The sequence below is a fragment of the Dermacentor albipictus genome, unplaced genomic scaffold, assembly GCF_038994185.2.
Source record: "Dermacentor albipictus isolate Rhodes 1998 colony unplaced genomic scaffold, USDA_Dalb.pri_finalv2 scaffold_13, whole genome shotgun sequence".
NCBI classification, from domain to species: domain Eukaryota; kingdom Metazoa; phylum Arthropoda; class Arachnida; order Ixodida; family Ixodidae; genus Dermacentor; species Dermacentor albipictus.
Genome location: NW_027225567.1, coordinates 13,083,403 through 13,111,381, shown reverse-complemented (window position 1 = coordinate 13,111,381; position 27,979 = coordinate 13,083,403). Strand labels below are relative to the sequence as shown.

The 27,979-nt window shown below is 46.7% G+C and overlaps 1 protein-coding gene across 1 annotated transcript; it reads right to left on the bottom strand.

Moving 5' to 3' along the window:
- Positions 1–7: 7 nt before the first annotated feature.
- Positions 8–27,352, bottom strand: LOC139051635 (uncharacterized). The gene is made up of 3 exons (XM_070528581.1): positions 26,534–27,352; positions 19,999–20,231; positions 8–430 (listed from the first exon to the last, which is right to left on the bottom strand). The coding sequence occupies exons 1-3, from the start codon at positions 27,293–27,295 to the stop codon at positions 70–72; spliced, it is 1,356 nt and encodes a 451-aa protein (XP_070384682.1). The 5' UTR covers positions 27,296–27,352; the 3' UTR covers positions 8–69.
- Positions 27,353–27,979: the final 627 nt, after the last annotated feature.

The window sequence follows — 27,979 nt, the reverse complement described above, 5'->3', positions numbered from 1 at the left end:
TGTTTTCTCGCTGCTTTATTGAAGCGTTCTAACCCAATGAGCAGGAACCACGGGCGGTTTTGACTCGGCTCAATCCAAACACGCGCCCTGACAATCGTCGAGCGAGTGGAACTGATTGGATCCCACCAGGCACCGCCTGGCCAACAACGCCGCCCGAGACGCATTGGAGCACCGCGCGCTTCCTTCGGCCTGCATGTCCGCGAAGAACGGGTACTTGAGTTCTTCTAGGCCGCACGCGCCGGGCTCTGGAACTGAACAGCGTGCCGAGTCCGCCTGGGCCTCCTCTCTCCCTTTGCCTTTGCACTGCCTGAAGCATTCGCGAAAGGTCTCGTAGACGCCAGCACGACTCTGCGGGCAGTTGCCGCGCGGGAAGTCCCATGTCGTGCAGGCACGTCCGTCGAAGTACCAGAAGGTCGTCACGATGTCCTTCCTGTAACAAGGTATGTAGCGAAGCGATGTTAACGACACTTTTGAGTATACGTTAGGTATTTAGGTGTTGCTCTAACACTCTTGCTATTTTCCCCCTTGCTTTTAAGCATATGTTTTGTTGTTTATCCCGTTGCGCCAGGATGCCTGATGGAAGTTCCGTGTCTGAACTAGAAACATGAACATCAATATTTAACCCCAGAAAGCCCAACGTATCATTGGGATACGCTAAATTTGATGCTAAAGTATCCTATTGAAGCGCTGGGAACCCAATGTAGAGCTCATACTACCGTTTTTATTATGCTGGAAGGAGTTTTCACTTGTGCATAGTTCACCGAAAGAATTACCAATTAATTGGTTGTAATATTATTATTTATTCGATTACCATTTCACTATTTTCTTTATACCAATACCCTCTCCATGGCCACGATGAATGTGAACAGGTGATTTTATTTTCTTTGATGTGAAATCGTCTTGAGGCATTATGGGGTTAAAGAGGATAACGTGGATCGGTCGGAGACACTGAGCGGCGCTCATTGTCTCCGACTGCCGTCCACCTCTCTTCGCCGACGCTGCTTGAAAAGATGTGCTGACCCCGCTGGGAACGCTGCTTCGCATAATGTTCGTAGAACCTGCTCAAAGAATCTTCGTTTTATAAAAGTTGGCTTGCCGCCTCAACAGAGTTCAGTCCGAGGCAGATCCTGTAGCCACTTTGGTAGAGGCGTGACGCAATAGCATGAACGGTTCATTCTAAACAGATTGTGGCCTACTTCGGATATGGATGGATGCAATGAGCGTCCCCTTCGTAACGGGCAGTAGGTTGCGCCCCTAAGCTTTTGTTCTTATTTTACGTAATGCACTCGTTATATTTAAAAACAACACACGCAAGGAATTCCCAGCCTCAAACTTTCTGAACCATTATTGGGAACTTTGTTTTTTGTACGCCTCTGTTATTAGCGGTCTCTTTACTTTTCTGCCACGACACCTCTAATCGCCTTTTACTAAACTGTATTGGGGGCGTGTTTACTTTTCCCTGCTACCCCTGAACCCAAGGGCTTCAAGGAGGCCAGCGGAGCCCGGACCGACAGCTGGGTAGTTATCTTCACATTCTAATAAACATGCTCCATCGTTTTCCTAGCTTTACTGTAGTAAGCACGTGCTTCTTCCTTGTTGTATCTCGCTTTACAAGTGTGTGTATAAGTAAGGCATTCTGATCTCGCTTGGAAAAGTAATGAGCTTCCCTTGGAGTTATCGTAAATTGTTTCTTTCCTGATTTCGTTTCTTCCTCTCAATTAGTTATTCATAGCAGGTTTCTTTTCTATTGCCGCCACCCATGAGATTATTTCAGCCTCTCTGATTTTCCGCTTGACATTACTGGTTACCATGCTGCTCACCATACAAGTTTCATACTTGCTGGTGAGCTTCTTAGTTATTTTTCTCCACTGAAAATCAATGATTTTCCTATACAAATGCCTGAACGCTCTCCCAGCCCATTTACTTTCTTCCATATTCCTCCGTCGTTCTTCATAATCAATTTTACTGTGAACCTCCCTCACTTCAAAACTTGTCCAGCCCATATCACCCTGCCCAGTTTCATTTCTGGTCTTCCCGTGAGAGCCCAATGCGAGGTGTCCCACTGACCTTTGGTTGCCATCGACTCCTAATTGTACCCTTGACTTCAAGCAAACACGCCGCATTTCCAAGTGTAAGTCCTGGAACCATTACACCTTTCAACGTACCACGGGGCACCTCGTACGTATTACATCGCTATAGCGCTCTGTATTTCATTATGGCCGCATTTCTCTTCCACTTTGCAATGAATTTTTTCATATATGCTTCCGTATATCTATAGCGTTCGTTTATCCATATACCAATATATTTGTATTCTTTTACTCCAGGTATTTCCTGGCCCTTTACTGACACTGTCTGTTCACTATTTTCGTTGTATACCATAAGACCAGTTTTTTTCATGCTAAATTTGAATCCTACATTCTCATCTTCCTGTACACCTATATTAACCAGAGGTTCAATATTACTTTGCCTGTTAGCAAGCAACACAATGTCGTCAGCATAAAACAAACCTGGAAGCTGCTGCTTTACTATCATACGTACCCGCCTGTTTGTAAGAGAAATTACACGTGATATCAATTCCTTCTAGCGCCCTTCCCACCCTTTTTATGTAGTCAACCCCATAACCTTACGGAACACGGAATATTTAAAAAAATCTAAATCTCTGCGCAGCCTCACAACGCAATCTAGTATTTACATTTGCAGCCTCTACCATAATATGTAAGCCAAATTGCGACCTTCGGTTTTACTGACAACTGTTACAGGCTGCTGAGGTTTTCTGAGGTACCGTGGTGCGTAAACTTTTGTGGTTGACTGTACATCATAAACAGCAGCAGGATAAAGGACATCTCACTTCCTTGGTGATATCAACTTTCGCCTGGCTCCTCCTCCATTCCTTTTCAACGAAAACGGCATTTTCTAACTACATACCACTCAAACTCTGTATAAAGTTTTTTTCTAAGCACTCACCTTCTAGAATAGTTTAAAAACTCTACATATGGCGGCCTGCTTTCTTATCTGGATATTTCATTACACTGAGTAAGAACAAATAAATTAGCATCCAGACGCCTACCGATTCTGAACTCATTCTGTAGTTGTCACAATTTGCCATTATGTTCTGCACATGCTTGCAGTTTTCGTCTGCATTGCTAAGCTGTACATTACCGTTGTAATGTGGAACTGTGTATAAGAGTGATTTCCATTTTTTCTTTCTTGCCTTTATAAATTAAATTCATTTTGATTTGTCGTCAACTGCTTGGTATTCGGCTACTTTGTGAGCTTTTTCCTACTGCTTTCAACAGAGCTTCCTTACTTTTCTGTCCTAGTTCGGTCCGTAAGCCGCCAAAATGAATAAAGAAATCTCAACACTTCTTTCTCTATCGTTCTCGCGAAACACCGCCGTGCAGCCGATGAGGCGAGAGTCTTCGTACGGCCGAAACTCCCGACTAGCGGGTGGCTCTATTGGCTGTGCTTCACGAGGGAAAACGGGCGCTTTGTAGTGTTCCTCATTCGCTATACCTGACGAAGTCTGTACAACCGGTTGGCAATTACGTAGGATAAATGATGGTCCACATTTGCAATGAGTAATCGAGTCTGCGCGTCAAGTCGGCAACCATGTATGCAATACTATGGCGGATTGAATCACGCGTGTCTGTTGTAAACGAGTCGGTCTGATCTAGCCAGCCCGTCACTTACAAGAAGGACCCTTAAGGACACCGAGACGGATGCGGTGAGGCCTCGTCGTGCGGCAGATACTCGCAACAGAATTTTCGCTAACAAGTTCACGAACCCGTCAGCTTTTCAAGAAGTTTAGCGAATATAGTAATGTCTATATTAGAAACCTGAAGACAAGCGTACACGAAAACTCCATTTTCCGTGTTACTTCGAAAACGCTTATGTTACGACATATCAAATTTTGCTCTCAATGCGCTAATTTCGCACTCAAATGCGGGAGACACGACGCAGACGTACACCCCATGTTATGTAGTTGTTTCCGTATATTGCGCCAGTCTGAATGCCAGATGAAGCTGATAACTGCTGTCCTAGTCCTCGACAGAAAAAAAGAAAAGAAAGAAAGAGAAAAAAGTAAAGGAAGAAAGGGAATTGTGGTAAATCTCCACCAAAGTAGGTGGCTCCTTGTGGAAGTACTATCTTTAATGGGGACACTTTGGCTGCATCGTGTCTGGCGACTTCGCCTTGGTCTTTCTGACATTGTCGGGTAGGAGTCCGTGCTGCGGGAGCAAGGTTTGTAGCCTGAGGCTAGCTCGATAATCCGGGACGACGTTGGTGTTGCCTGCACGGCTTGGGCTTGGTTCATGGCGTTGCATAGGTGTCCAGAATAATGACACCGAAGCACTTCTACCAAATGTCACGTTGCAGTGACAGTAGCCCGGTTTACATGAATGCGACAATGGCGCATTGCATTACCAAGCGCATTTGGGAAAGGCGATGCGACGCCGTTTACATGTAGCGCATTAACTCTCGCGAGAACGTAGCGCCACATAATGTCGTATAAGGGAAGTGCAGCCGACTTCCGGTGTAACTGGTTTCCGGTAGTGGGCCGAGTGCACGTTGGTGGCTAAGTGTACCGACTACCGAGAGCCTGATGCTTGTGCAAAATGCAGCGTTCCGTCTCCACCTTATGGCATGGACTAACTTTCACGTCATCTTGTACGCTATCGCCTACATGCAGCATCAGCAGCGACGTCGTCGGATACGGTCGGCCTACATGAAAGTACTTTTGCGCGCAAGGGGGTTGGCGTCGTGCCCTCCCGTCAACAATTTGGTTGTCATGCAATTTTAAATATTTAACCCTTTACTGCACAATTTTTTGTTTCCTCAAAATATTATTCATGGAGTTGTAGGGAAGCATAATAGTACCTGTGCTCCCATGGAAACTTACTTCAGCGAATGTCTGTGGTTTCAATTTGCAGAATAAGGGTATGATGCATATCTGCAACAATGTGCAAACAAAGAAGAAGTTGAAAGTAAATAATAGATTTAGCGCGATTCATACTCAGATGCTTATTTGCACGAGACAATCATTGGTGTACCTATGATTTAGTGTGGAACAAAAAGAAGCACTTGTACATGCTTGTGCAGCACAGGTGGTTCCCACACTTCGTGCAGTACGTCATGCAGATTTCCGTCCAGCCAGGAAACAATGCAGTGTTTTCGGGTTATTGTCAAAATGTAGAACATCGAAGCACAGACGTAAAGCTGTGCCCGTGACGACGTGACACGGCAACGTGCGGAGGCACAGCGTACTTTTGAAAAGAAAAAAGGAAATTTGACCAGAGAACATCTTGTCCACATATTGAATCGAAACGCACTTACACTCGTGGCTGTCGTGACTAATTGAATAGTCACTGCCTTCACTATAAGGAGGAATTGCTGGGCCATACCAGCGTTTTGGAGCCATTTCACTATTCCGAAGAAAATAAACCATGTACACGTTGTTGCATTTGTGCAACATAGGAACGCTCTGTCGCCAGGAACAAACTATTCCGAAATTACAATGTCTTTTTGAACCTACAGAGTTAGAAGGATGTGGAGCATAGCGTAACAATATTATTTTGCGCTTTGTCTTATGGAGAAATACATTTACAATTTGTAAAACTTACCTATATCACTGCTCGTGGGCGCGCGCAGCCTCCGCCACGTTTGTTTTGGTAGAAGATGCAAAGAATTAGCACAGATTGCAGCACAAGGTGCCGCGTTTTACAGACCAATGTCGCGGATATGCAACAACGTGTACAGGAAGCTCCAAACTGACTTTGCTTCGGTTTTTATCGCCGTTCATCAGAATGTTGCGTAAATGCAACAAGGTGCATTAAAGGGTTAATTCAGATATGATGGCAAGGAAAGCAGTGGTTTCCTGTGCGGAGAAATAGGTTCGCGCAGAGCACGCTGCGGCGAGCGAAGTTGCCGTGGGGGACGCCATTTTGCTTCTGCTTCGTGCGTGGCTGTCTCGCAGCTTCGCCAGCGAGGCAGACCCTCCGCTAATTCCTTCCCATAATTCCTAATGCGACGATCCTGCATTTAGATGCTCCGCGAGAGTCGACTCGCGCTCGTAAATCTACCCTCTCCTGGCGCATTAATGCGATGCGCCTTTCTAGCGCATTACTGCTGTTTACATGAATGCGATGCGCTAGAAATGCGATGCGATGCGACACTCGCATTCATGTAAACGCGGCTAGTGAAGAACCAGACAGTAGCGAAAACTGTGAGCAATGAAAACAACACTATTCGCGTCCCGCATGCAATATGATTGCACAAACGTCGATGACAATTAGACAACAGAAAAAACCAGCGATGACATTCGAGGAACTTCCGATACAGAGAAGCATGTCTTATACGTTGAGCGATAACCTTTCACGTTTGTCAGCCGGTGAAACTCGATCAGCGGAAAACATAAATGAGTATGCATGACAGTACCGAACGATGACTTTCTTCGATATTTCTAGGGGCCTTCTGTTACGAGATAGGATCAAAAATTGAACGTGGAGCACTTTAGTCTTGTAGTCAGCGGTGGGAGTCGCGTCAGAAAGACGAAGCCCACATGTGGCGCAGCTGAATTGGAAGTCTGAGACCGGGTGGAGTGAAAAACTATGAAATCCCTGCGAGTTCCTGAACCACCACAGCCCAAGCCAGAAGCGTTGCGCCGCGGTCACTCGCCGTCAGGTTTCCCCAACGTGTCAGGGTCCCGTACCACCGCAACTACGTTGCCAGACGTAGCCGTCGCCGCAGCCAGCGCGTCGGCTGTTGCCCCGAGCAACCACCAGCAGAAATGACAGTGCCAATGACAATGACAGTGAAGCGCGAAGCCACTTCATGGCATGCGTCACGCATTAGTTCCCTCAATGCCACCAGATGGTGTTGCCCCCCGTGCAGCTTTAAAACCCCTCAATCTCCAAAAGTAGCGCCAACCAGCTCCCTCCTCTTCCGCTCCACTTCCGCGCTTGGCGCGGCCTCGACAGTGGCGCCGCCTATGTTGACCCTGCCATAGCAGACGACGGCTAACGCGCTACAGGAGGAAATCCACGGAAAAGTTCGTTCGAGCTCTGCGGAGCAGTTTTTGAGGCTCGATTTTGCTTCGTCAGTTGGTAACTGGCTTTCATAATGTCGTGTTCGAATTGCGCAAAAAAAAAAAAAATAGAGACAAGGACCCTAATTTAAGGCGTAATGCGTCCGCACGTTGAGAGTTCGTGTTGCTGAAACACGACGCATGCACACGGTGTGCTCAAACACGCGCGTAATTACCTCAGTTCCAGGTTTTGACTGCGTGAAAGTACGTGTACGTGGTTTAGTAGGTTCATTTACGTGCCTGCAGGGTACTTTTGTTCGGTCGGCGCGTGAGAGATTCGAACTGTCTTGGGCCAGCAACGCCTAGCAACAGGGCCACTTCTGCTCCGTGCCTCTTACAGATGTGTATAGCTCATGCACGGGTTGTGGCGGCCATGAGCAACGTTTTCACACGCAGACAATATTGATAATTTGAACAACTTACCTGCACATGGAATCGTTATTTATTTATTTATTTATTTACTTATTTATTTATTTATTGCAGTACAAGTGGTTGGAACTTGATAGCAAGAACGAACGTGATGGGGACAAATGAACAGAAGTTCCGAAAATAATTAACCCCCCCCCCGCCTCATTAGCAACAGTAATACTTTTGTTGAAGTGCTCATTGTAAATTTGTATACTGCGTCCATCTGTATTATTTTGCGTTGTAAGTTTTCGCAGGGAAGCAGTGTTGTTTTAACTGGAACACTGAAGGCACAGAAGACCGAAGAAACTTATTCTTGGGTTTTACGTGCCAAAACAACGATATGATTATAAGCACGCCGTAATGGGGGACTCCGAATTAATTTCGACTGGCTGGAGTTCTTTAACGCGCCTCCAATGGACGGGACACGGGCATATTTGCATATCGGCCCCATCTAAATGCGGCCACCGTGAGCGTTATTTGATCCCGCGACCAATCTGTCTGCGCATGCTTTCGTCGCACTGGGTCGGAGCACGCTGGAAAGAAAAAAATTACAAAAGCGCGACGCGTGCTTCCACGTGACACAGATTGGCCAATGAAGGAGCGGAGGAGGATGAGGAGACAGAAGGCGAGGAGGAGGAAACGCCAGGGAGAGCGAGGTGGCGGAAATTTAGATCTAAGATTGGCGCTACTTTTGGAAATTAACGCACCTTGGCGGAACACCCGACAAACACGGCGCGGCCGGCGTGCACCTGCCGTACTCATGCCACTCATGCCCCAACCACTGGCACGCGCCGACAAGCGAACGCTTCGCTTCGCGTTGGTCGGAGGAAGAAGGCACGCAACCATTGGACACAAGCTCTGACGCGCGCAGAAGCTCGCTCCTCGGCTGCGGCGCACTGTTGCTGGACTATTTTGTCTTCGTCCGTCAAAGCCTGGCCTAAAACGGCCTGCTGTAAACTAAGCTTGAAACAACAAGTTATGTTTGAATAATGAATGTACGCCTGCCACAACAGTTTGTTTTTATTTTTGAAGTAACAGTAGTGCACAAAATATCGACATCAGCGCTCGCGCTCGTGCGTCGTCTGTCAGCAAGATCGCTTTGCAAACACCTGCACGACGATGCCATATCATATCAAAAACTCTTGTACCATTTCATTTTTTGGTAGCTCATTGCACAGCCAACTATGTAAGAATTAGGCGTGCAATGCAAAGTATCACTGAAAAAAATGGCTGTGGCTTAGGTAAGGTTAAGCCCAGGATGCGAAGCATACTAGCCTTTATTTTAGTTGTTGAACCACTGTTTAGCCTGGTGAACTGCTGTTGCTTGGCTATATTTGGTTCGGCTAGACGAAGAAACAACTCATGCATTACTTCTTCGCCTTCAAGAGTGGAACGCGACAGCGTTCCCGTCGACCCGCCAAGGGGTGTAAGACAATGGGCTACAGGGCAGCGACTACGCGCCCCGCATTGGACGCGGTGAGCGTCGAGCAAAGCAGCGTTCGGCGCGGCAACAAAATGTGCGCCTGAGCAAGAGACGCACGCCTTAGAAACAGCGCGTTTCTAAGGCAACACCGCATTCACTAGAGGCGCTTTTGTACCGCTTTGAAGCGTTGTACTCGTGGCTCAGTGGTAGCGTCTCCGTCCCACACTCCGGAGACCCTGGTTCGATTCCCACCCAGCCCGTCTTGCAAGAGTTGAGCCAAAGCCACTTCTCCTCTGTCGTGACGTCACGGTGTCACGTGATTTCATGGTCACCGCCGCGCCTGAGGAGCTGGGTTGAGCCCTCGTAATATGCTTCGCATAAAAATCTTTGTTTGAAATATTGTCACGTAGTAGTGACGGTAAAAAATAGCGCAGACTGTTAAGAATGGCCAGCTGCCGTGCAGGATTGCCAGCCACTTACGACAATGACGGCAACCTCCCGGCGCTCTTAAGAATGGCCGGCTGAAGTGCAAGATTGCCACCCGCTTACGACTATGACGGCCAACATACCGGGAGCTTCGCCGCCAACTTCTAGCCACAGCGTGACTAAATCGACTTTGTGACGGAATGAGTTCGGCGGTCCAACTATTGTTCCCAAACTCCCCAACGCGCTACGCGGAACGGCTCCGAGTTCTACGGGGCCCCTCTGACGTCGGCTCCGGACATTGGAACGTGTGTGCCTTTGTGTGCGTAGGCCGTCCTGCGGGCAGGCGGCTAGTTTTGCGATGACGAAACGAACATTCGCCGCCTTGTATCGCCGGTGGACCGAGTGTTTAAAAACTGCTGTTGTGCAGATGCTCGACACACTTCTCTTGAGAAGTCATGTTGGACTGACACTCTCTCTGAAGCAGTCATGTTAGACTGATGTACTTTCTCAAACAGTCATGTTAGACTGATATAAATATTGTAAATAAACCCATATTCCTCGTTTTCGATGAGAAGCAGTCCTTCCCTTCATCAACGTCCTCAGCGTGGATAAGTTGGACGACGGCATGGGCCAGCTACCTTCTAATTCATGCCCGACTCCAATCTTGACAACGGATCACGAGCGACGGGATTGAGCCCCCAATCCTGACAAGACTCAATCGATACGATAGCGGCGAGCAATGTCGGCAATCGTCCAAAATCCCATCTGCGGGTCAAGCGCTTCGGTTTGCATACATCAGTCATCGAAAGTTACAGCCTATTCGCTTGTGCCCGCGCGCCTTCCAGAAACTGCTACACAATTCTCGTCGCTCATGCAATCAGACTATACAAGCTCCGTCGACAACAGACAACCGACACAACCATCGATAACATTCGCGAAACTTCCGATACGTTCAGGCCCATCCTGCACCGAGCGATAACGCTTAACATTTTTTAGCCGTTGAAATACGGTCAGCGGATGAAGATAAACCATCCGTGTCAATATAATTATGCTTGTTTGTGCGTGAAAGAAACGTGAAAAAGTGGGTTCTAAAAAAATCAGGAAAAAAGAATTGAAACACCTGTAGCACTCGCCAAATAAATTATATATATATATATATATATATATATATATATATATATATATATATATATATATATATATATATATATATATATATATATATATATATATATATATATATATATATATATATATATGTAAATTAAAATTTACGTAATTCAGAGCTTGTCTCCTCCCGATTCTTGTTTCTGTCAAATCTTGCCCATGGAGCACCTCATTTATTATTCTAGGTTGTTTTGATGCATCAACGCCGCATCGGGAGGCCCTCCCATTGAGTATATTGCTAGAAAACATTTTCACAGTGTAAAGGCCATGTTCTATTGTAACTGGTTTCCGCATGTCAAGTTTGTCTTGCTGGACATTTAATGAAATGACATACTAGCAGATAATACAAGCTTGAGAATTGGAGGGTTTAAATAGGGGTCTTTCATTGCCCTTAGCCAAGTCGTACTATTGAAGCACTTATTCGAATGTATAGGGCAGCTCATTTGCATAATATAAGAAATATATATATATATATATATATATATATATATATATATATATATATATATATATATATATATATATATATACAAACAGGTTATTATCACAATTTACACACTTCGTCTTCACACACACACAAAAAAAGTTTATTGTTTTCAGCCTACTATGATGTTTTGACTGAAAAAGATATATTCAATTTGTTCTGCGAGGCAAGCAATAATTGCTGTGCCATATTATTTTATTGCACAACACTGGGTACAGTAACCAGCCATTAATAAAATTCAGAAGAAATTAATAGCACAATGCATATGATCAGGCACATAGCATATTATTATTGCACTTCCTAATTCATGCCCTTTCTTTAATTGCACGAAAGCTACTGCACTGAAATAGTATACTAGTACATAGATTAAGACGCACGATTTTATACTACGATAATAATCAATCATTCAAATGTTTATTGTAGTGCCCAGGAACAGCTGAGAGCCTTCGTACTGGTGAGCTTCCCGAGAAATATGTTAGACAAAATGTACAGAATACATGAATGTGGTAACAAAAAAAATGCAAGATAGAGAAACAAATAGAGAAGAAAGGAAATGAGGAAGAGTAAAAGGAAGTTAATCATACATGATTATCTACAGATACACAAAACACAGGAAATGAACTCTGAAGTATGTTTTGGAGTCGAGCCTTACATAGCACAATCTTGCAACAAGGCCAGGTAACGAATGTAGAATGCTGCCTGGTATACTGTTGCGGCACTAACAAATGCATATGATCAAGAAGCTCCAGGGAATGTATAATGTCGTGGACCACCTTGGACCACCTTCTACAGGAACAAAAGGTGTGATTAATTAAGTCTTGCATCTAGAGGTGCGAGTTGAGGTATATTTAAGAACGCTCAACTGTGGTCGCCAGAATGGCAAAAGTGATGCTTTAAGATAGATATCAATTTATTCTGGATGCGTTCAATGAGGTCAGAATTAGATTTGCTCATTGCACCCCTCTCCTATAGAGGCGTACTCTAGTAGTTGGAGGCACACAGCAGAATTTCAGAAACACAACAGGTGAGTGGAAATCATGCAATATACGGCATGCGATTCCAAGAGTGCGAAGGGCATGTTGTGTAATTATCTATGTGAAGAGAAGCTTAGCATTTTGTAGAAGTACACACCAATATCTTTCATTTCATCAACCCTAGGGAGTGGAGCATCTCGTAGGATGTAACAAAATTTCACATGTTGTGTTTTCCGCATTAAGAGTACCTATTGTTTCTGCACCAGTTTAAGAGTGAAAAAATGTTTTTTTGGTGGTCGATGCAAGTGGTGAACACTGTCGACAGTCTCAAATAGTTTAAGTCGTCGGCACACAAAGCCATGCTTTTCATTTATTAAAATGCTTTTAGCACTAATAGAAAGCAAGGAATCCAATACCGATTCAAACGCTTTTGACGCACTGCGTAGGATAGATATAGGTTGGCAATTGGTAACTGCACATCTAACACCTGATTTGTGCATGGGCAATGTCCATGCTACCTTTTGAGTGCTAGAAAACGTACTAGATTTTATGGAACTATTGAAGATGCTTGTGAGAACAGGGAACAAGTATGCTTCCAAACGTCTTAAGCTGTGCGGAAGAAATGCCATCAACACCACAAGAAAGGGAAGGTATAGGCACTTCATGCACTTGAAAACAAGGTTTTCATTGACTGATAGCGTACACACTGTGCCAGACTGAGAAGGAAGGTTACTTGAAGCATATTTCACACCATATAGCAAGCAGAAATGTTCCGCAAAGGCATCAGCAGTGTTCGAGGCAACACCACTATTTTCATGAGGAAGACGTACATCTTTGGCACTCTTTTTAGAAGACTGAGAGCGCACGAAGCTCCAGAAATATTTTGAATTATGTGTCACACAATCAATGTGGTCGTAGTGATGATTTTAATAATAATAATAATAATAATAATAATAATAATAATAATAATAATAATAATAATAATAATAATAATAATAATAATAATAATAATAATCTTACTGGCAACTTGGTACTCTAGACTAAAAAAAGGCTGATGCCTGTACGCTAAATCGTCTGATAGCCAGTCATTTATAGCAGGAATTTGTAGGGTGCAGAAGACACCTCCTTCCCCTCCATGTGCACACACACACACGCACACACACACACTTGCTTAATCACACAGCCCGGCACACACGCACACAGTCGATGGGTGCACAACACACAGGAGTGCCAATTTAGTCTAGTCGCAAGCAAGAAGAATCCAAATGGCCAGGGGGGTGGAGAGAAAGCTCTGTATGCCAGATATGATCATGGAGTTGTGGTGTCGGGCCGTACAGGCGAGATGAGGGCTCAGGCTGTGCTGACCACTTGTTCAGACGAACTGAAGAAGAAAGACGAGTGCTGTCTAGAGAGCCGTCAAGCACCCTGCAGTATAGACTATAGTGCAATGTTGCGCTGGTATTGCAGGGTGTGCTACTTGAGGGGTTTGAGGCAATCATCGATGGGTGGCATGAGCTTGCGACAACCGAAAAGACGAGAGTAGAAAGTGCGTGTTGTCCGGCGCTGAACAAGCTTAAGTTTGTTAGCGTCGCGACTTTGGTAGGGGGACTATACTGATGAGCAGTATAGTCAAGTCGTGACAGAATGATAGAAGTGTAGAGTGCTCGGAAAACCTTAGGTCATCAGGAAAGTGAGACACGGGACACAAACCCAAGAATTGGCCGATGCTTAGATACACTGCTGGTGACATATGCGGAAAAGTTGAGAGAAGAGCAGAATGTTGCACCCAGAATGGGAAGGGCCCGCACAGTCTTTATGGAGGTGCCTCCGAGGAAGTAGGCTGGACACGCAGCAGTTTCATTGTGGCTGATACGCATGGCAGCGCTTTTTGCAGTGCTACTACAAAGTCTGTTATTGTAGGCCCAGACGTTCACTTTTACGGAATGTATTTATTTCAAGCATATATGCTGTACATTGGCATATTGTTGTTGTGCAAGTACATTAACTTGTAAATGAAACACATTCTGCGCAGATGCATTAGTAACTTGATTTTGAATAGATCTTTGTCTTGACTACAATTTATAGTATCGCAGCAAGAAACATTTTAGTAGAAGCTGAAGGGATTCCAGCAGTTTATGCATACTGACTGCACAAAACACTGATGACACCTTTTCACCTCCCCCACAATGCACTCACACCATCTACACTTTCGGTAAAGAAAAAGTGAGATAAGAAAATCAATTATAGTTTCATTGACTCAGTATTGCTGCTTCTGAAGCAAGCATCGAAGCAATCCTGGTATACGCTGCTACATGCATAGGTCTTGCGTGATGCAGGTCCTGCTATGCACTGCACACGGGGCACACGTTGCAAACAGATAATTTCTTTTTGCAGTGCTCAAGTACAAGGACACACCGACTTAAACATGACTGCGTCGTCCCGTATGCTTCAGTGCGTCAGTGTTCTTGATTGCTACACGAGCGATTTATCCCCAACTACCCAAAAGACGGACGCACTAGAAAGAAGTGAGTGAATGAGTACAGTGAACTTGTACTGAACTGGATTCACATGCCGAATAGAAGAGCGCAGTGTCAGCTGAAACAGGCGGCACGGCTGATTATATAAGTACTTCTAATAGTTTGGCTACCCGTGTATTTCGCTTTCGGAAGTTATCTTTACCACTGGAAACAGCGCAGAGCTTGCCCGTTAAACTTGAGTCAACCGACACCACACGAAACACGCCGCGGTTGACCAACCCAACTTCCACACGGTTCATTCACCACATCACACATAACACGAAGTCAGAAGTGCCACGTTTTAAATCACTGCAGCAACAAACGGAACTGCAAATTCCCTCCTTCGACAGAGTTTCTCAGCTGGGCTAGTTCACTCGCCAGTTACAAACTCGATGGACGCGCTAGGCCTACGCGTAACCTAAACAACATCGGTGATAGGCGAGTGCTGATTATGCAGACTTCGGAGCTCGTAAACATGTTTCCAATCGTTTTGAGCACAGCAAAATACACATACAACAAGCACAGACGTTGCGGCAATCGTGATTCGGTTGGCTGTTTTAGCATACGATCGCACTGAGCCCGGCGGAACCCAGTGGCAGGTTGAATTAGTCGGCGCCGTTCGAAGTCCCTTCGGATCCCCGTCGCACTGCCACAACCCACGGTCGTCGGTCGTCTCATTGTCTGCCTACTATTACAACACTGTCTTTCAGGAACACTGTCGCTCGCGTCGTGCGTCCAAAGAACTGGGACGATCGTTGGTGCCGGCGCCTTCTCATGGGTGGCCATTATAGGCATAGCAGCAGGAGGCTTCACAGCCTCCGATTGGTTGACGCCTGCGACGCGTCGCAGCCTCTCATTGGTGCACGCCGGCGAAGCTTCGCCTCGTTTCGGCAAAATTCTAGCATCGGCAGTAGACATCGCTGCGCGTCGTCACGCTTCGCCGTGTTCCCGACCGACGCTTTTGACGCTTCGGCGCGTGCCGAAGCTTTCTGACGCGTGCCAGTGGTTGGGGCATTATGCGGGTGCCCACGCGTCAGCGGTTGCGCTGGTGCTCGCCTAGCGTCGCGTTTTTGCAAGCCAAAAATGCACCATGTCATTCCAGCTTTAGATCTAGGTTCACGTTTAAGAAACCGAGGGTGCAAAAATTGATCCGGAGTCCGCCACTACGGCGTGCCTTATAATCCGATCGTGCTCTTTGCACGTACAGTGTCATCATTCCAGTAAAGTTTAACACATTTGCCACGATGCGATGTGCCATGTGAGGCAATGACGATGCTAGCCTTCTCAGAGGTTATGAACAATGGCGGACGACAACGCCTCAAGCAATAAAGCTTCGACTGGGACTAGTTGGTATGGCATCGTTCTGCTTGCTGCGCTATACTGTCATACGAAGGACAAAAAACACAGACACACATGTGCGTACATGTACATGTGTGTCTGTGTCTGTTGTATAACAGTGTAGCGCAGCAAGCAGAACGAGGCCTTAAGCAAACGCGTCCCGCTATGTGTTCTGTGTACTACGCAGGCAAACAGCAGTGGTATGCGCAAGGTAACGTTTAACATTAACTCACCACTTTTGTATTAGACTAATCGATGAAGTAATTAATCATTCGCCGTCCACGTCAGCCCTAATTATCGTCAGTCAAAGTAAACAGCAGAGAAAACATCGCTTACATCGATTCTCGCAGTGCACAGGATCCGCATTGTTTTTTTCAGAGAGGTGAATTGTCACGCGTATTTACGTTTTCTAAAAGACATTTAAAAAAAGATATTAAAAGTGTAGGTGGGCAAATATCAACTTTTCCAATTGGAAACAAATACGAATACGAAGTATGGAATATTGAGCCTCGTATTGAATTGTCAAACGCGTATGCGCATTTTCAGAGCAGGAATTTTTATTTCTGCATATTTAGCGACCGCGCCTCTACTGCCTAGTTCAAAAAGACAAACTAACCATCACAGGCAAACGAATAATTTAAAACATGATATCGCTACTTCTCGTTAAATGAACTGCGTGAATAGCCTCACATCATCTTTAGAGCCTGGTTAAACCAGTTTTCCAAGCACAAATGGCTGCTGTAAGACAAGATTTCAAACCGCCGCGGTTGCTCAGTGGCTATGGTGTTAGGCTGCTGAGCACGAGGTCGCGGGATCGAATCCCGCCCACGGCGGCCGCATTTCGATGGGGGCGAAAACACCCGTGTACTTAGATTTAGGTGCACGTTAAAGAACCCCAGGCGGTCGAAATTTCCGGAGTCCTCCACTGTACGGCGTGCCTCATAATCAGAAAGTGGTTTTGGCACGTAAAACCCCAGTTTTTAAGACAAGATTTCAGAAAACGCTAAAAGAATGGTTGCCGAAAAAGATAAGACGTTGTCAAAAAAAGAAGAGCTACTGAGAGACTTTTCCGCCAGAAACATAAGTAAAGGCCGCGTTGCAAAGAAAGCTTCATTGCCTGTAGCGTAAAAAAATGAAACTGCGACCCACTAGCCTACAAAAAGCACTAAATGGCAGACTACAAGCAAAAATCACAAGTTGTCATGATGGTTTTCGCCGCGAAGCCACAAACAAGGCTTGCATTACCCTTTTGTTTATGCATTGTTTCGAAAACGTTTGTCACTGTGTCATTTCTGATAACTTGCGATACTTTCTCTGGCAGATGAAAAGAGTAATAAGACTTTCACAGTTGCTTGTAGCGAGATATTTTGCTTGTTGCAATATTCGAAAATACCAAATAGTTACTTTCCAATGCGAATACGAACATTTAATGCACAATATTCGATTTAAATAGGAGATTTCGAATATTGGCCCACCCTTATAGTTAAAAGCTGCCGCTCAACGCAAGACACGCTCCTCTGTATCGGAAGTTGCTGGAATACTAGACAGTTTCAGTGCTGCGTACGTTACATACGCAACGACGTTGCGTACGTAAGATCGCTACGTTCTGCAAAGTGCGCATGCGCAGAATGCAACACGAACGGCACGTGATGCAAACGCGGCCGCCGCGTACGCACGCATCGGATGCTTGCGTGCGTACGTGGGGAGCCTTGCGTATATGCTGCTTTCGTGGTTCTCGTTTGTTCAAGAGGGCGCGAGACAAAGGAGTTTCGCAAAACGGCGGCGCCAAAGGCGACCAGCGGAAGGCTGTACTTTTCAATGGCCTACGATATGGCTTTGCTGCGTGAAGTGAACGCGCAGAAACCATTCGTGGATCCTTCACACTGGAAATACATAGCGAAACATGGGAACTTTGTTTTTGAGAAAGTGTTCAGTGTGCGCTGTTTGCGTGAAAGGCTCGACCTCCTGTTGGCGCAGTTCGTCGCAAATGACCGTGCCAGCCTCAGTAAATGAGCACTCAGTTTTTATTTTTCTCGATACGATTCGTGTATTGTATCCGTATTACATGTAGCTTATTTTAAAGGCCTAAATGCAATTCGATGTGGCGTGAATGCACGCTCATGTTATGTAACGTTGGCGAGATCAACAGCGTCTATAGTTCCCCCGTTGGTTCGACGTACTGGCTGATGCGGCCAACGCGCTCCGACAAGCCCGGCGTCTAACAACGCTCGCCCGCTTACGTACGCAGGCATTTCCCAGTGCTGAAAGCCCTGACGTGACACGCGCTCTTACGTTCCGCAACGCGCTTGCGTGCTGCGTACGTATCGTCATGGCGCAGTACTAAAGCTGTCTATTATTGCTGGTTCTATATGTCATCTATGTTGTCGCCAAAACCTGTATAATCAGGTTGCATGCGCGACGCGAATAGTGCTGCGTATTCTAGAACCAACGATTAGATTCCAGCGGTTACACTAGAATTTACACCGAGTCACTTATGAACGGTCGACGCGTCTGACCCCCAGGAGTGATTTCGACGATCAACGAATGTGATCGCGTTATCGTTATGTCGCATGTTTTTCTCAGCAAAAGTGCGCCCAATAAACATTTTTCTTACTCCAAGTTTTCGCTTCTATCATAGTTCTTCCCTGTTAATGCATTACAATACGCTCATCTTTACGTTGTGAATAGAAACGTGAATGAATTAATTAATAAGTTAATTAATTATTTAATAAATTAATGTTTATTTCATGAAGATACAAAGAGGCTCTGTCTAAGACGCTGACAAAAGGGCACGAATGCCTGACTAAGTGTCAGTTCGCTTTTCCAGTACACAAAATACTCAAACCCACACGATAAGCAAACTACATCAAGTGACTAAATACGCTGTAAATTGAAAGTGTACGTAATACATGACAGAAATGTTCAATGCTATTTGCAGTTTTAAAGTAAACAATCATTTTTGAAGCAACAAAAAATACACGTTCACTTTTTTTTTATATTCCTAGAGATGGTGATGAGTGTGTAATAGAGTGCATGGCAAGATAATGATTTAGAAAAACTGCCACTAATGATTGCTTTCGCATGCCGTAAGTTGTCCGTATCTTGCACTTCTTGTAAGTTATGTTCCTCATCTTCTATTTGTGTGCTTTCGGAAGGTATTTTCTGAAAAGATGCGCTTTTATTAAGCCTGATATCTTGAAATATTGCAATGGCTGTTTCTTTGTTATTAAGATTTCCTATTGTGCGAAATTACTACACACTATCACCTCGGTAGGAGGACTTATCCTCCCCCTCACATCAAACTGGCTAGACCTCTGGCGTCCACTTTACGCATGCTTCAGACGATGTGCTATCCAAACCTGGCCCTTTTCCATACGATCACTCCAGAGGCTTTCAGCTCTACTTGCCCCGACTGTGGGGCTGTTAGCAATCTCGCACACATGCTCTGGCGATGCCCCTCGTTACAGGGACCCAATCGCATCACAGAACAAGAATCGAGCTCTGCCATCCGGAGCTCAGAATATGCACGTCAAACTTGGGCTGTCCAGAGAGCCCACGATGCGGCGGTTAGGCTCGGCCTACCCGTCCCCACGTGGGAGCGGCCCGCAGCTCTGCCCTAGGGCAAAGCTTCTCAGGACCTTGTCATTAAAGTTCTTTGTCTGTCTGTCTCTCTGTCTGTCTGTCTGTCTGTCTGTCTGTTGTTAATATGCTGTTATTACACCACATATACGATAATTAAAAAAACACGTTTAATTATAAATTTGTTGAATTGTTCGTGAAAATGTATCTGCAATATCACATAAAATATCTGGGAAAGCAGAATTTGCATAGCTACCCTGGCCCTTTATTTTTACGAAAAATTTATTGATATTCCAATTTCGTAGACCCTGTGTGCTTAAGCACGAACCTATGTATTGCGCGTGCTATGACCAACTTGAACACAGACTTCGCACGAAGTTGAACGATGCCAATTGCTGTTAAAATTAAAGTTCTTGATTTGATTTGATTGGTTCGATTTGAACCTCAAAGGTCGCCAGACGGGACCTTACATGAGGGGTGGGCGCATGGATGGCGCATAACAATGACTGTTGCGTAGAACTATGAAGAGTACATAGCTTCTTCGATGGCATTCTTGAAATTTGAGAACCGCTTTGTGTGTCTTCCTCGTGTGCTCGACTCACCTGGTGCAAGGTATGAAGAGCGTGTTGTCCAGACACTTGTCCGAGACGCGGTCGCGTTGCAAGCAGCTCGCGCGGCAGCTTTCCCAGCTGCGAAACCTGTTGGAGCCGTGGTTGCATAGCTGACCGCCGTCCTCCGAGGTAGGGACGCAAACCCTCCGCTCCGGGTCATAGTGGAACCGATGCGCCGGCTGCCTACAGTAGGTGTAGTAGTAGCGTCGGCACTCTTCGCCGCCCTGGGGAGTGTGGAGGACGAATATGGCTCCAGATTTATAAAAGAAAGGGGCCTTTATAGCAAATGACACCACTGCGCGTAAACTACGACAGCTATATTATCACCAATTAATTTTCTATAAATACTGCTGAATACAAAATTAGTCAGGCTGCATCCGGGATGCCGCCGCAAAATACGTACGCGAAACGTCTTGTCCTTGCTTCCAACGCTGTACTGGTACTAGGGAACGGAAATCACGTAACGGAGTGCACAAATTACATTTATTCACGCTCAAGGAAGCACGCATGCCTAACTTAGGTCAAAGATAGCGGGTGCCTTACGGTCTAATTTTGCCATCGTGCGAGACCCCTATTTGTAGTGGGCCGTCCCTTGTGTTTTGCAAAAGTTGTGTATGGACTAGGGGTAACGAAATGACACCCCTACTGATGGCGTCCCAGACTACCCAATGCTGCTCGTGCTCGCCGCGCTAGTAGATGGTTCGGGCTCCTGCGCTTGCCTCAATCACCTGCGTCGCCCAAATGGAGACAGACATGGTCCGCCGTGGCCAAAGGGGATCGAATCCCTCTGTTTTGCTGCCAGAGTCTCTTCACGCCACTACTGCACACTGTGCGTCGAACGTAAGAGGGGTCATAGCAAAGCAAGCGCGAAATTTCTGCAATAATTAACACTTGTAGGCCTCATAGTGTTGCTACACGGAAATTACGAGTGTTATAGATCAAAGCTACGATGACCGTGAGCTTTCTTAAACGCGATCATTCCTGCTTATTTATGGACAAACGTATTACTGAGCTACGCCTCCCTGAAACCGCGTGTAAGGCTAGCGTTTGTTCCGATTGCGTCATGCGTGACGCGACAACGGTGTCGTCGCAGCACAGTACACGCGCGTGTTCGAGTAGCGGCTTTTTAAGTGTGAAGCATTGCTTCGCCTAGTCCAGAGAAGGTCAAACGCGGAGCCATCCAAGATCGCAGAGTTTCTCGCCGATGCGCATGCGCATCCCCATGCGATCGCTCGCCGCTCTCGACTCGGCGACTCCTCGCTCCACGCGCCTGCTCGCACACCGGGCTTTGCGCCTCCTCTCGTTGCTCCACTCGCCCGTACGGGCGCCACAAACGGACCTGGCTCGGTTTTGCGCTTGCTGCACTGTGTTGTGCGTAAGCCTCTATAGCTGGCAGATACAACAAGTGGTCCTCGGAAGTATCAAGCGCAAGAGGAGAGGAACAGTGCAAATGCTCCGCACACACCACAGAGGTATGCGATGCGTACCTAAGTGGTGAGGCAGGAGGCGAAGCGACGTCGCTTCTCTTGTTGCCGGAGCGCGAGCAACAAGAGAAGCGACGCGCGGCCGAAGAACAGCGGCACACCAGGCGAACGGCCGCTGAACAGGCCGCCGAAATCGAGAGGCCCCGATTCGAGGACGCCGACTCGCGGGACGCATAAGTGTAAAGGCACTTTGTCCCAAGACGAATTTGGTGCGGCGTGTGGCATACGTTGGCTCCGATCGTCTAGGTCGTCCGGGTGTCGCGGGCCCGGCAAGTGGCGATCGTCGAGCGAGCGTTTCCCCGGGAGGACATGCGTTCGCTGGGGCTTTGCGCCGCGTGCAGGGGAGAAATGCTTCGCATACTTCGATAATCATCGACGATGGTTTCTGCCGTAATTTCTGCATCTGCACAGCGATGCCAAAGTAAAGCATGCGGCTAGTACGGTTGCAAACTTATAAGCTGGAATGCTATAACGCGTTTTTGTTACATGCAGTTTTAGCAAACGACCCCATCAGGCTTATCCGTGATGTATTTATAATGGCGTTAAACTTTAAAGTGAATCCGATGATTGCAAATCATTCCCGGGTATGGATAGGAGACACGCGACGTGGTGGTTGTGGCCGGATGGTTTGCACTGTACGTTTAAGTGGACGATAGTTACCGTATTGCAGCGACGTTCAATTATGTAAGGCCAACGTGCCATATAATTTCTGATTTTTACCGCTACCTTGTCAATATCAGAAATTACCGTACCATATACAGTAAACCCTCGTTAACTCGAAGTTGTAAAATCTGGGAAAAATTTCGAGATAAGCAGAGTTTCGAGTTAAGCAAAATGCCGAAAATTTCAGTGACCGGGTCACTGAAAGAGCCAGTAACAACCAGCACTGCTAACAAACGCCCCACAGCACGAGGGGAGCTTTTGCAATAAACGCAGAATTCCCAGGAAAAAACTGAATTTTATTGTTTTGAAAAGAACTGGGTGATGCTTGCCTGCTTGGCGTTGGTATTCGGCGCGAGAAAAGCGTCCTCGAGCTGCTGAACGCACCGCATGAGCCGTTGTTCGCCGCCGCTGCATTCAACTTTGTTGCGGAGCAAACGTAGCAGGTTTCTTGTTTCTGCAGTTGTCGGCACTTCTCTAGGTGATTCTTCATCAGCGTGATCACCGTCGTCGTTCACTGCCATTTCAACAATGTCGGCGTCAGACAACATTCCGGTAACGGGCACGTCCGACTCGTAGAGCGCGTACTCTTCAAAAGTGAGTTCGCCGTCTTCGGCATCGCTGGCGCAGCCGGCAGCTTTGCGGACTTCGTCGCAAAGTTCATCGCAATCACTGAACTCGTCAGTGTCTGGCTCGAGCGATTTCTCGGCGCGCGAAAATCCTGCGTACGCGAAACAATTGGCAATCGTCAATGGACGCACTTGACGCCAGGCTTCGGCGATCAGGTGGACTGCACTCAGCAAATCTATTTCGTACTTCTTACCACTGTCATAAGAACACAAAATGCGGCGCAGGAGACTCTTCCTGTAGAACTTGCGAGCAACCTCAATGACTCCTTGGTCCATCGGCTGGAGCACGGACATCATATTAGCAGGCAGGAACTCCAGCGTGACTGCTTCCAAGTTGTTGATTTTTCCGTGGCCGGGGCAGTTGTCCACGACAAACAACACTTTCCGGCCGTCCCTTGCCATTTTGCGGTCAAGAGCACGTACGTACTCTTCGAAGAGCGCTGCAGTCATCCAGGCCATTTTATTGGCGCGGTAAGTCGCATCTCTCGGGAGCCGTGCATTTCGGAAGCACCTTGGATTGAGCGACTTACCGATAACAAGCAGCGGCAGTTTTTCATCGCCGGTGGAGTTGGCTCCGAAAAGTATCGTCACTCGGTCTTTGCGCTGCTTAGCGCCTGAGCACGCTTCTCCCTTCGGCGTGTATGTGCGGCTAGGCAGCATCTTATAGAACAGTGCTGCTTCGTCGAGGTTGAAAATGTCCTTGTCCGCGTAAGCCTTTTGCAGCTCAGCGAGGTGGTGGTTGCGCCAGGTGTCTGCAGCCCCTTCATCAACAGTGCCGCTTTCGCCGTGTATAGGCTTCGACGCCACGTTATTTCTTTTTTTAAATTGTTCAAACCAGCCATTGCTGCAATTGAAGTCTGTGTGGCCCATCTGCAACGCCAGCGCGTCTGCCTTCTCCATCATCATTTGGGTAGTCACGGGAAGGCTGGCTGCCCTGACATTCCGGAGCCACAGCATGAGTGCTGCTTCGACGTCCGGGAATTTCGAGGCCCGAATCCGCTTCCGCTCACTGGAAAAACTTTGCTCGAAGCCATCGAAGACCTTCTGTCGATTTTTTACTACTGTCGAAAGCGTCGACAAGGGGATGCCGAATTCTTTGGCGATGCTTGTTTTGGATCTTCCCGCTTTCTCCACTTCCTTGATTAACGCGACTTTTTTCTCCAGCGTCAGAGACTTGCACTGCTTGGGGCGGGACATTGTCGTCGTCCGTTGACCACACACCACACGCACACACACACACAAAAAAAATCGCACACGCACAATAGAGAGTTTTAGTGTAGGGGACGCAAGCGGCTTGCGAACGCAAGAACTAGGGGCGATGGTACTGCACATGCGCAGACCGCTACGTCTGCTTGCGTCCTTGGGTTGTTTGGCCGGCCGAAAACATCGCTGCCCCTAAGTGCTCATGTTACCCACGTGACTCTCGCGGTGTAGGAGAACTTACGAGTAGCTAGCGGGTAGATAATCTAATAAATCTTTCGCCAAGTGTCGACAGACGTCGTTTTTATATATATTAGAGAGGTTTAGCATGTCCGGTATGCGGATAAACGTAGCTGGGGCGTTGGGGCGCGGAGCCATAAAGGGGGGGGGCGTCTTGCATGGTGCATCCACCTGGCGGCGTAAAGCTCAAATAGACAAAATCAGCTAATATTGCTGTAACCAAGTCTATTCTACTTCGCTGCTGGTGTAAATTTTCGGCACTGGCATAATTGTGTTGCTGCAAAAATTTATACCCGCAGCAATGTAAAATACACTTGGTTACTGCTATATTAGCTGTTTTTCTCTGTTTGAGCTTTGCGCCACCAGGTGGCAACACCATGCAGGCCGCTCTAGTTCATAGCTCCGCCCTGACGCCTCAGCCTGCGTTTACCCGATTACCGGACACTCTAAACCTCTCTATTAACTGCTTTTAATAAGAATAGTTTTATGTGCTTTACTTCATATGCTTGATTTCATGTTTTAAAAAATGATAATACATCAAAGATCAGACATTGATGGCGCTGGGAGCGCATGCGACCTCACTGCGGCTTGCGTTTGGGGCCGCTAGCCTATAACGTGTTTCTGCTTGCGTACGCAAACGCAAACGCACCCAAGCGCTTAGGGCCCCAACGCCTTGCGTCCCCAATACTAAAACTCTCTAATAATGTTCGCACGTGCGAAATGCGGTGGCACGACTACCCGATAAAACCCATGAGCCCCCGCGCGCAAGCGGTGCACACCACGTGACTGCTTCCAAGGTTACTTGACGTGGTTGGCGGAAAACGGCTGCATCCGCGGGAATTTTGTATTCGCCCTTAGATCGTGACCGCGTTCGGCACTTTAGTAGGAACCAAGCGCTCGCTCGGAGCCTGTATCACCTTTAGGTAACGGCCTTTGCCTTCAGCTGTCCCGGTCAAAATTTCGAGATATCTGTATTACGCCCGAAAAATGCTTCGAGATAAACGGGTGCGAATACATAACACCTATGGGTGGGGAAGGCGCGACGTGGAAAACTTTCGACTTAACCGATATTTCGAGATAAGCGAGTTCGTGTTAACGAGGGTTTACTGTACGTAGATTAGTGTATACTTGCGTTTCACTGGCCTTGGCGTCCTTCAGAACGTGTCGCTTATAGCACAAACGTTTCACACAAATTCCTCGTGCTGCAACACTCCCTAGGTGTGGTTATCTGTGTGCTCAACGACTGTGACAATATGCTTCACTCAGAAAGCTACGACGTTACTTTATCACCAACCACAGGCGAAAAGTCATGTAATGGCTCAAAATTTTTATTATGCTGTCACATAACATTATTTGTTTCAGCACGGAACTTTCGTTAGGTAATACATGCACAGTGGTTCGCATTCAAAGTAGTTCCTGAAGGACAGAGCGCCCATGCTCTGGCAATCACGACAACCAGTGATACACGTACGAAGTAACAAAGAAGCACGGTTTCTTTTTTTCTCCGTAAGGTGGGGTGGGGTCACTGTAGCTACACAAAACAAATACATGGATAGTTGGTCTTCATGGGACAAAGCTAACCTAGCAAAGCGAACGAATATATACATGCCGGTAGCTAATATCACATTTCGCACAAGGACAGAAGGTTATTTAGTTTACACTAGATGTGGAGGCTTAAACTCTGTTTTTATTTAAGAGCTACACCGTTGCCCAGTTCTTTCTACTCCAATAAAAATGCTTCAAGCTTCGTTTTCTTGTTCATCAGAAATTGGCAAACTTTGGCTTCATGCTCAAAAATCCATTGTGCCTGCAATCATAATCCACCTTGACTGTTAGAAAAGCACTGCGTAAATATTACTTCTAGCAACGTTGTGAAAACTAATTGAGATGCAGCGTTAGTCAGTGACGTTAGGGCGTTATTTTGAATGATTTAGCGGAATGACAGATATAGGTCCAACAATTTCGGCGTCAAGTGCTTAATCAAGTACTTACTCAGGTTTATTGCACTATCATTTCAGCTGCCATTGTTGTCTCATCCATGTACCTGTTTCGCGTTTAGATGTTGTATAGCCTAAACGCTCAGATGAATTTAGCCCCAGTACATAAGAGCAGCAGCAACACTAATAGGCACGCCACTAACAATATTTTAGAATACTTAAATAACTGGATCACAGCACCCAGTATTATTTAAGCACTGGATTTGCCGTGACGATAACGAAACGAAACATTACTTCCAACTATCAGAGAAGGCGAGTCCTGGTTGCCCGCATTGCTGCTTGCGTCTCGCGATTTAGCTCGAGTTATGTATCTTACGTATTTCTCTGCCTCCGCTGACTCGAGCTGGGCCAAGTGCTGCGCAGTCTTCCTCCGGTCAACGGAACTCACTTCCGTAGAGTTCCGGAGCCCGTTGCGAGTCTGGTTCGCCATCGGACCCGCGACGACAGGCGGTGGTTGCTGGGCGAGGCTAGGTACAACCAACAGTTCCTGGCCTTGGACATCCTGGGGCACGTGGTACGAGGGGCGTGGCATGGGGTGTGCACTGCGCCGCTCTTCTTCCGGGAGGAGGTCGTGAGGAGAGAGGGGACCTCCGGGCGCGTTGGCCGTTGCTAAAACCGCCGCGGTTACAAGACCAGCAAACAGGACACCAATGAGAAAATATTGTAGCGTGTTTGCCTTACTATCGGGTCCATCCTGCGCAAATGCGGCTTCGGCTTCCGGCTGCAGCAGTGGTTGCTGTTCGCGCTTGGAATCGAGTGTCATTGGTGCCGCATTTTCTACAGAGCTAGCGGTGAACTCGGGGGCCACATTGGTCTGGGCCATGCGCGTCTGAGGCATCAGAGAAGACGAGACGCCGCCGCTGCAGGGGTCGACATAATCGGGATGACAGCCTGCGGCGTCACTGGGTAGCCAGCCACAGGGACTGAACACTGGTTTCGTTGGAAGTCTTGCTCTGGGAACGGCGACTGGGGTTCCGGGCAGCGCGGGCTCCTGGTTGCCTACTATCGCTAGCAGTGGCGTCGGACGGAGCCGAGGGGTGCGCATAATACTCAGGTCGTAGTAGGACTCGTTCGCCATGGCGGTGGCAACGAGCTATGCCTCTTTGTTTTCGTCCCGTGCACACGTGCACCCCGAATGATTGGGTATGGTTTGGTATGGCTCAACCCACTACGGAACTCGGCCAAGAATTGGGCTGTAGTATGTAAAAAAAGGTAAGAAGTCGTAAAGAGAATTTCGTAAATAAAAAATATACTAAATGAATAATAATCCTAAATATAAATTATATAGAATAAGTGCGCATGATACTTTTTTCTCATTCATGGTCAGAAAAGGAAACTGATAAAATTAGCATTGCTGTTTAGCTTTTTTTTGCTTACAAAATTAAACATGGCATCACTGCAGTATCCTAGTGCTGACGCCCCAAGAAATAGTATAACAAGAAGCGTAATGGCCAGTCCAAGTTGGCGTAGGGGACCTGCAGAAGTCGTTTCATTTGCATGTTTAACGTACGAAATTGTATAAAGAAATGTTCCGTAGTTTACTGTTCATTTAAATAATAACATTGAGGGCAAGAAGCCCACGGTAGCGGGATTAGGCGTTGTGGCTAAAGATTCCTAAATGTTTTGAGGATGTATGTCTCACAATTTCATGAACACTTCATCAAAACATTCTTTTTTTGTGTAGTCTTACAGCGGAACAATGTTTTATTGACAAGGTGTCAAAATCCTACGTACGAAATGATTTGCCTAGGCATTCCTTTAA